The sequence below is a fragment of the Selaginella moellendorffii genome, unplaced genomic scaffold (assembly GCF_000143415.4).
Source record: "Selaginella moellendorffii unplaced genomic scaffold, v1.0 SELMOscaffold_48, whole genome shotgun sequence".
Taxonomy (NCBI): domain Eukaryota; kingdom Viridiplantae; phylum Streptophyta; class Lycopodiopsida; order Selaginellales; family Selaginellaceae; genus Selaginella; species Selaginella moellendorffii.
Window position 1 is genome coordinate 1,042,022 of NW_003314309.1, and position 9,974 is coordinate 1,051,995.

Genomic DNA, 9,974 nt, shown 5'->3' on the forward strand with positions numbered 1-9,974 from the left:
TTGGACCCCATCCGTCACGGAGAACGATCCAGCCGCCTGCCTGCCTGTCAAGCCAAAGGTTAAAGCTGGAGCGACGATCTCTACCTTTAGAGAGCAGGCGATCCTACCATAGAGTTTGGCAGCTCGTAGAGCGGAAACAAGAGTGCGAGCTGCCGCTTGGCGCAATTCTCCGTGCGTCGGGGCGTCCATGTCCCGAGCTCCTTTGTAGCAAGTGTCGCTCGGAGGAACAAGGTTCGTCCACCACACCTACAAAAGAAATACCCCGTTGATCATATTCCTAGCTAGCGTGATCATAGAGATCATTCAATACCATTGCGACGACGCGAATGGAAGTCCTTAGAATTATCTGGCACGTACTCGGAGATATCCTGCGTTGCGGCATGACTATCTGGATGATATCGGCATGATCCATGAATATATTCCGAAGCAGTGCCGTGTTTGAGACAATCGTTGAGCGTCGAGATTTGTCGTTTTAATACTGTGGCAATCTTGCGCCCGCGAGTGGCGCTCCAAAGACGCTCTGGATCTTCCACGCGATGCTTGCCGAGGGCCTCCACTTCGACGCTCTCAGTCTCGTTGTGTCTCTCAACTCTCGCTGCGTTGCCGGGCCTGGAAACCTCTCCATGGTGGAGAGAATCCACTCCTGGATCCTGGAAAACGATCGAAAACTCAGTGCCGCAACTGGAACAGCGCTGCTAAAGATGTACCTCAAGTGTGGGAGCGTCGAGCGAGCCGAGAAAGTGTTCCAGGAGATGACCCACCGGAACGTAAAGACTTGGACGATTCTCATCGCGGCACTGGGCGAGAGAGGCTCGATCGAGGAAGCCATGGTAGCTTTCCGAGCAACGCAGCTCGATGGGATCCAGCCAAACAGCTTCACTCTCGTCGCCATCTTCCAAGCTTGCGCCACACGGCTTGAATCCAGAGAAGACGATCGAGTGAAAGCTCTTTGCAACCAAGCCGTGGAGAGCGGCCTGCTAGCGTCGGGTTCCTGGAACGCCATCGTCGCCACGGCTGTGATTGGCACCTATGGAAAGTGCGGCAGTGTCGACAAGGCGCTGGAAGTTTTCGAGAGAACTCCCAGGGAGTCGAGGGACGTCGTAGCATGGAACTCGATCATCACAGTCTTCGTGGAGCAAAACAAGCCGGAGCTCGCACTCAAACTCTTCTGGGAGATGCAGCTGGAAGGCGAGGAGCCGACGAGAATCACGCTCTTGAAAGTTTTAGCAGCAGCCACAGCGTCAAGAGATCTTGGCGTTGGTCGTTTGATCCACCGCAAAGCTCGGCTTCGATCGATGGACAGAGACTTGGTCGTAGGCACGGCGCTGGCGAGCATGTATAGCAAACTTGGCCGAGTGGAGGAGCTCTTGGTGGAGAGGATCGAGCAAGGCGGCCGCGACTTGGTGTGCTGGAACATGATAATCTCGGCGCTCGTCCAGCATTCTCGGAGCAAAGAAGCACTGGCCTACTTCCGGGAGATGAATATCCAAGGAGTAAAACCCGATCGAGTGACGCTTGCTCCACTCATAAGCAGCGCCACCTTTCCAGAGAACGAATCCAAGATGATACTTTGCGAGATCTCGCGGAGTGGACTCTCGAGTAACGCGGTCATCAGCAACGCCGTTCTAAACTTCCACTCCACGCGAAGGGCCGCAGGATCGAAGAGGCAAGGAGAGTTTTCGATGGATTCCAAGAGCGAGACCTCGTGTCGTTACGCCGCGGAGGGATTCGCGAGAGAGGCCGTGATCCTCTTCCACCGGATGAAACAAGAGGGATTCCAGTCGAGTAGCGTGACTTCCACCGTGATCTTCGCTGCTTTCTCGGAGCTCCACGGCTTGGAAGAAGCTTGCCGGGTGGTGACAGTCGAGGAGAACTTGGAGCCAGCATCGCTGTGGAGCCTCCTGATCTCTTCGTGCACGCAGCAGGGTCGATCCAAGCGAGCGCTGGAAATATTTCGAGCCATGCAGCTCCAAGGGATGCGAGTGAACAGGGAAACGCTCGTTCCAGTCATTGTCTCTTGTGGAGCTTGCTCGGCTCTGCGAGAAGGCCGCTTGATCCACCAAGAACTCCAAAGATCAGCTCCAACGATCCTGGAGGAGGGCACTCGGCTCAAGAACGCGATGATCGACATGTATGGACGTAGCGGCAAGCTCCTCGACGTTGCCCACCATATTTTCACCGAGATCAAGCAGCCGAGCGTGATCTCCTGGACGGCGATCGTCGCGGCCTACGCCCAGAATGGCCGCGTCGAAGAAGCCACTCTCCTCTTCCATCTCATGAAGCTAGACGGCTCCTTGGCCGACACGCTCACCTTCACCACGATCCTGTCGATGTATAGCCATGCCGGGCTCCTGGAAGATGGCTGCCACTGCTTTGGATCGATCTCCCGGGACCATTTCCTGGCACCAGCCCCGCAGCACTACAACTGCATGAACGATCTCCTGGGCCGCGCCGGGCCGCCGAGTGTTTCGTCCGGGCGCCCGCCTGGACGGCATTGCTGAGCGTGTAAAACCCAGGGTGATGTGGATCGAGGGAAGCGAATACAGCCAAGAACCCTAAATTACAGTGCAGAACCCTAAAAACAGAGTTCCAAGATGAGGAACCCTAAAAACAGGGGAGGGTTTTAGCAATGGCGATCTGGGCAAGGATCGGTGCGCTGCATCGATCCTGGACAATGCGGCTGTATTCCACTGGATCGAATGCATCCGGCGAGTATCGGCCGCGCTCCAAGGCGTCGCGAGTGCTCCAGGTGCCCAGGTTTGAGCCAGACCCCACAAGAACCAGGGCGCCAACGGGTAAAAGATAGCGAATTTCTTCCTAGAATTTGGCTTGATCGGCATTGCAGGGATTCTGGACAACCGGGGATTCACGATCATGGATTTTCTCAAGACAATCGGACTGGAAGCTCACCACGACAAGCTCAAGACGCGGTGTGCCAGCTTGAGGGATGTGCTGGTGATCAAAACCGAGGCGCTCAAAGATCTGGGTCTTAAAGTCCGGGACGTAAGTTTGCTTGCCATCGCTTTTCTTCCATTTGAATCCTTGGCTTCTTTGCAGAGGAAATTGGTGCTGAGGCACGCTCACAATTACCGGCTGGGCATTTGGCAGCCGCGCAAGTTCAAAGCGGTGGAAGAGAAGAAAGGAGGCACGAAGAAGTGAGGAGATATTCGTGAACGCTGTAAGCACTTTTGTAGCAAAGCAAGTCCCTTTCATCAATTGTGACTACCAGACTAAACACGCAAGAAGTTGTGTAATGCTTTCTTCTTTTTCAAAAATCTTGTAGTCTTGTTTGAACCAAATTAAATTCAAGTGTTCCCTCGTCCCCCCAAATTGGTAATCATCGTGAGTTGTGTGAGTTGGACTTGGGCATCAGATTAAAAAATATAAATTAGCTGAAAAATATTTACTATATGAAATAAGTTTTTTTTGTTAAACTCAATTCCATAAAAAAGGGTTTTCATTCCTAATTTAGTTAAAAAATCTTGTTTTAATTATAAATTTATTTAGATAAATCTTAAAACCTAATATGATGCATAATAAAAAGTGTTGTTTCCATAATGTAACCTAATAGGTAATATAAAAAACTTTGAAACAAAAATTTAAAAATCTTTTTATAATCTTAATAAATTGCTACACGTTGCATGCAACACTTTTTTTGCTTAATGGTAATTTTATTATTACTTATTAATCCAATTGATCAAATAAAATTTATAATTATAAAAGTGAAAACCATGTGTGTTACATCATACATAAGAAGTTAGTCTCACTTTATTAATTATTCATATCCTTCTCATTCCCTTTTCAAAGGATGTTTTTTTTTAATCATTAGCTTTGTTCAAACTCATTGTATTCATTATCACTTTGTCATTTATGTTTGGCCCTCCACTATTGCATATGTTTGTTTTTACTACATCAAGGTTGAATTTTCCATTTATATTTACTATGTTTATTCTCACTTCATAATCCATATTGTTCCTCCTCACTCAACTACTATATATGCTTATTTTCAGTCCATTGTTGAGGTTAGGCTTTTATCCATCCCTTTTACTTCCTCCTACGAAGTAAAAAAATGCTTGAAAGTTAAAGCACAGAAGAAACCAAGAAAAATTAAGAAAGCACATTGTGGAAGAAGAAAAAGTGGATAAAAAAGTATTACACAATGTATATAATTATAACACATATGATCATGGGATGAGATTTAAATATACTGTCACTGTGAATCCTTAAAACCTTAGGGGATAAATGAGGATATAATAACCATTAAAAGCTCTCTCATCAATCAGTTGCCTTTTTTCAATTGGTTTGAGGGGAAAGAAATAAAGTGTGTTATAGTAATTAGTTTCGAGTTTATGTCTGAAGTGTTTTTATTTCTAACTCTCTCTTTCTATTTTTCTTTCAGATTTTGTTTTTATCAAAGAAATGTTTAGTCACTAGTGGTTTTGATTGTAACCCAATGCTTTTTACAGTGGATGATATAGGATTATGGTTAATATTAAGACAATTTGATACAATTTTGAAGCTACATATTTTTAGGAACTTTGTTCATTTTCTAGATGAAGGGAAGACACCTGCATTAGACATTAAAACTTTGACATAAGCAAAACAAGTTTGTTTTGGTTATTATACATTGATAGATTTATTTTGGTAGTTTTTTGAAGCATTTTGGAAATTCTATAGGCAAACTAAGCACGATGTTGCCATTGAATCTCCCTCAAGTGCTCTAGAAACTTATCATAACAATTGAATTACATGAGTACCACTTGGCTTTTCTATTTACTAGTACCAAGTGTTGTTTCATATGCAAACTCTCATTCCACTAGCTCCACGTAGAGAATAGAAGGTATGAAAATTCAACACCTCTAGCATGAAGCAATTGTAGATCAAAACTCAAAGCATTGCTAGTGTAACCCTTTACATTTGTTTTACATAGACATAGATGGGAAAGTGTGATTTGGGACATGAGCACCATGAGCAATATGCTAGCCTAGTTTGGCATGTAACACAAGTGTGTTTATTAGTATTTCACAACAACATATTTTTAATCAAAACCCCACTCTTTTCTTTATTTCAATAGGAACAGACCAAAACTAGTATGGCACTGAAGACTTGGGTTTCCCTACAGGGGGCTTCCTTGGAAGAGATGAAGAGTCACCAACAGATGGATCTTCATTAGGAGAATCAGGGAGTGATGTGTTTGGATTAGGAATATCAGGGAATGGAGTGTCTGGAGGAGTTGGGTTCTTATTGCCAATGTCACCACCACTATTACCACTGCTATTACCATTACAAATAGAAGTTCCCACATCAGGATCATCCCCACAAAAGTTGTTCATGCATGCTAGTTTTCCAAAACATTCATTGTTACTGGAACATGATGTGCCACATTTGCTAAGGCTACCACCATTGCCACCACTACCACTTTTTGATGGGCCTTCTTTGCGATTACCACCACATATGTGGGTATTCATATTTGGGTCATCTGCACAGACATTATCCATGCATGCAATCTTACCATCACAATCACCATCTTTGTTGCATGAAGCTCCACAATTTTTAGCATTTGCAATAGTGTAGAGACAGATAAGAAGAAAAGATGCAAGCAGGATTGTATATCTCATTGTAAATGCTATGTTTAAAGATTTATTTACAGCCCTTAGATATGCATAGCCTTTTATATAGATTTAATTCATTTTATATTTGAAATCATGCCAAATTCTGCATTAGTTTCCATGTTTGAATACCTTTTAGATATGACTATTGACTTGACCAAAAGTAAAGAACCTAATTTTGTACATTTATATATACCAAAATATATAATGAATATCCCATTAGATAAAATACACTTCACAATTTTAATAGGGACTAGTTAATGGCTTTGGTTAATGAATGAGAGTTTTTAAAGGGATCATTTAAAAAAATCAGCTTTGTATGTACTACCTAGGGTGGATGTCAATAGTCCAAGTTGATTTTAACCCATAGAGCATAGCAGAATTGATCCATTGTGTTTAGCTTAAATTGTTTTCTCTTCTTCTTCCTCTTGCCCTAAATGCTCTTGAGTTTGTTCAACTTGCTAATTGCAGCACCAAGGGCCTTCTTGCAACAAGATTGTTGCCCACCAACTCACAGCACTAAGGAGATGTTGTACATAGATTCCTCATTGAATCCTTCTTACTCCTAGCTTCTTAGTTGTGACAAGATGGCCTTTATATCTGTTTCTCATGCACTACTTTGTTCTTAAACATGCTTGAGAACACCATTGGTCTATGGTCATTCATAATATGCCAAGATTCTTAATTTCAACTTGCCCAAAAAGATGATGAGCTATTTCTTGTACTAAGACTTATTTCCAATCACCTGAACTCACTAGAGAACTCTCTCAAAACTTCCAGCACACTTTGGATTATTATGTTTCCACAGTTGATAGTTATTGTGAGTATATGACTTTAGGTATTGAAAGATACTCATCAGCCAGTCTTTACAGACACCTTTTCTTTACTACCATAATGGCAAGAGGTTGGTACAATTGGATCCCTTTGGTAGCCCCTTTTGTGCTAGTAAAGTTAATTGGACATTTCGAGTGTATTTAGACCAAATGAGCATAAAGATGGAATTCTTACATGTTATTAGTTAAGTATATTTAGCCCAATAAGGAATTCTCGTCTCATTGTGTTTGCACTAGCTAGTGACAAGAACTTTTGTGTATTAAGTTTAATCCTTCAATATTGCTACATAATACTTTATCGTGTTTGCGAAACACCCTCACTATCATACCGTATATGTTGATTCTGTTCCAGATTTATATGCTATTTATGGTAAGTGTCCAAGAGGTATATCTATAAAATGTAGAGAGTGTTCTGAACCCTATAGTGTTGTTCTTGTTTTCAAATTTACATCTAGCGTCATTCCATATTTAGTAAATTTCATGCTTATCCCAAGTACTAAAAGGGGCTTAGGGTGAAAGCCTAAAGCATGTGTTCCTAGGTGGGGGGGGTGGTTGAAATGCATGTTTAACCACTTGAGACATTAGTTTGGCTTTTACTGGGATATGTCATTCCCTGTTTTGCATTTAACTTGGGTTTAAACCCAAGCTTTATGCTACTTTAGTTAGTGGGGTACCCTCTTCTTCGTGTTAGGCCACTGATATGCCGAAATCATGCCAAACACCATCTGACACCATTTAGCATGCAAGTGCTAGATACGGGGAGCTAGTGCTCATGGGATTGCGAGTGTACTGAACCTTTGTTTCATAATGCAAGAAACTTAGAGTTCGGCTCCAAATTTATATGCGCTATAATAACAAACAACTCCAAAATTCCCTCCCTACAACACTAGAAAATGGGACAACTTTGGATAAGCTTCCCTCTCTAGACACTCTAAACCTTCTTCCAACACACTTACATTGCTACTACAAATTTAGGAATACTATTAGACTATGGCTATTCACAAGCTATAAAAAAATTTATCTCAAAACACACTCTCTTCTTTCTAAAAAAAACTTATTCCTTGGAGTGAGACCTAACTTGACATCTTTCACTCCATCCTTTTCTAGAGTTAAAATCCTTGTGATGTTTATAATGCCCACCATCTCCTAAAAGCTTGGATTATTGTCCCAAATTTTTGCCCTCCTTACCTTGTTTGTGATCTTTTTAAACTCATCCAAGTTCCCTAGATTGCCTCATTCTTAATTCTCCTACTAAAATCTTAAAGATTCCTTAAATTTTGCCATCTAGCATACTATTGTCTACATTATTTGCCATGTGGATTTAACCATACTTTACTATTTCCATCCTTAATCTAGTACAATTATATTGCCTTACCCATCTCTAGAAAGTTGTGATAACAAGGGATGTTAGAAACAAGGATATAGGAGTTAAAAAATGTAAGTATAATGAGGATACAAAAGAACTCTACATGTTCTAATTCTTTTTCAACTATTAGGATTTCCTTTTCAATTGCTAATATAATTAAGTTCCTTTGAATTCCACTATCAATTTTCACCTCTTTCAAGATGTTTTAGTTTCGTGACCTTGTTACCCCTACTACTCCTTTTGCATAGACTTCTTTTTGATACCACACTTTGTAGTGTACTCACATTAGTTCCATTTATAATCTCCTTTATGTCCAACTGATTTCATCTTATTGAAGCCTTCATGTCCCCAGGTCTCTTCCAACTACATTCTTTATAAAGGGGTTTGCTCTTCTCCTTCTTTCAAGTCTTGGCTTACTTTGAGTAGTATTCTTTTGCCTTCCTAATGTTTAATATCATAAATTTTGCCATAAAAACCTTTCCCATATATTTTTCTCTTTAGAAAATATTACTTCCTACCATTCTTTAGCCATTTTAATTATTTGCATACCCATATTTTCCTCTTGAATGGTTATTTCTTTCTTCAACTATTTGATCTCATATTTAAACTTATTAGTGTCTTCCACTATTATTTCTAATTTAAATCTTTGTTCTTGAGCATTTGTACCACGTGATCCTTATGAGTATACAACATCTCAAACTTCTTTGTTGTCTTTTGATTGAAGATGGCAAAAAATTTACTACTTTCATGAGTAACTTTTAAATACTAAAGCAATTTTCTACAAAAATTTATTGTTTTTTAAGTATCCTCCAACTCCATCCACTTTCCTATTACCCCCCTTAAGAATCTCAATCTCCTTTCTTAAAAGCTTTATATTAAAATTTTTATATTTCTAGCATTTCACTATCAACTCCCTTATATACTCTGTGAGCTAATAAATGATGGTCAAATGTTCTTCATCTCTCCTTTACACAACTTTTATGAGAAATCTCATTTTGAAGATCCATCACAAACTTTTTTTCTTATATCCTTATACTTCAAAAACATCCATAGATAGATGTTATTGGATCACTACAGCCATGATCTTTTTAATTATTACCCAAGTTTTGAATATGGTAGGTTCCTCCATATCCCTAAAAGAGTATATCTAAAAAACCAATTTAAAACCTCTCTTTTATGTATTTTTTTTGAATTTCTAACTTCATTTTCATAGAGAGCTCCATAAAATAGTATTCCACTTGTTCTAGTCAAATAAATGCACCCAGGCAAGAATGCCACTATTGGTTGTTGCATGTTACACTTTATATTTGGAATTTCCTCTCATTCCTAAAAATCTTCAAGAATCTCTTCCTCCTTGGCCTCATTGAGTATCTTTTGTAAATAAAGATCTTTTATTTTCTTTCATATACCTAAAGTTAATATAAAAAATGCTCATAAGCATTTCCAAGCTAACTGAATCTCCACTTGAAGTGTTATTTTAAATCTAAGGCCTTATGTTGGTCATAGTAAAATGGCTTTTATGTATTGTGTCAAGACCTCTCTTTTACCTAGGAGATTCTAGAGAAGGAGATGTTATCTTATCTCAAGATCCTCTATAATTACTTTTAAATTGACCTTTTCATGTTTATTGATAAGTGATCCTTCTTTATTCATCTTACTTCATGATCTCCCACGCCTTAAATCCCTTTAATTCCCTTTTTCCTTACTTAAATCATACTTCTTTGATTTTTTGGGTGAGGGCTTTACCTTTGCACTCACAACCTGTTTTTTTGGACAATTTAACTCCCCTACTCTTGCTCTATATGTTTTTTTATAAGATTCTTCTTACAAGTGTTTTCCTCATGGGGCATTTTATACATGTTAGTGGCAATGCCTCCTCTAACTCATCTCAACCATTGATTTTATGTCCTTTCACATTAAAAGAATTCATTCCTTATGCCATATGTTTGTTTGTCTATTATTTTTTTGTTTATTTATCTTCCTTACTTCTCTCATGCTCTTCTTGATGCTTTTTTATGATATGGTACAATATCCCATTAAGCACAAGGGAATAATTATCTCTTGTGCTACCGGTCCTATTCTTTATTCCTAAATCTTTGTTTTAATTACCATTGTGAATGTCCTTACAAACTTCTTAGCAAGCCTATCACTCTCGGCTAATATATG

At 40.1% G+C, this 9,974-nt stretch overlaps 2 protein-coding genes across 2 annotated transcripts; both read left to right on the forward strand.

Moving 5' to 3' along the window:
* The first annotated feature begins 827 nt into the window (after positions 1–827).
* On the forward strand, positions 828–2,501 carry LOC112350342 (pentatricopeptide repeat-containing protein At5g55740, chloroplastic-like). The gene has a single exon (XM_024686325.1). It carries the CDS (start codon positions 828–830, stop codon positions 2,499–2,501), a length of 1,674 nt encoding a protein of 557 aa, XP_024542093.1.
* A 94-nt stretch (positions 2,502–2,595) lies between these two features.
* Positions 2,596–3,314, forward strand: LOC9647603. The gene is made up of 3 exons (XM_024686400.1): positions 2,596–2,795; positions 2,846–3,003; positions 3,058–3,314. The coding sequence occupies exons 1-3, from the start codon at positions 2,630–2,632 to the stop codon at positions 3,157–3,159; spliced, it is 426 nt and encodes a 141-aa protein (XP_024542168.1). The 5' UTR covers positions 2,596–2,629; the 3' UTR covers positions 3,160–3,314.
* Positions 3,315–9,974: the final 6,660 nt, after the last annotated feature.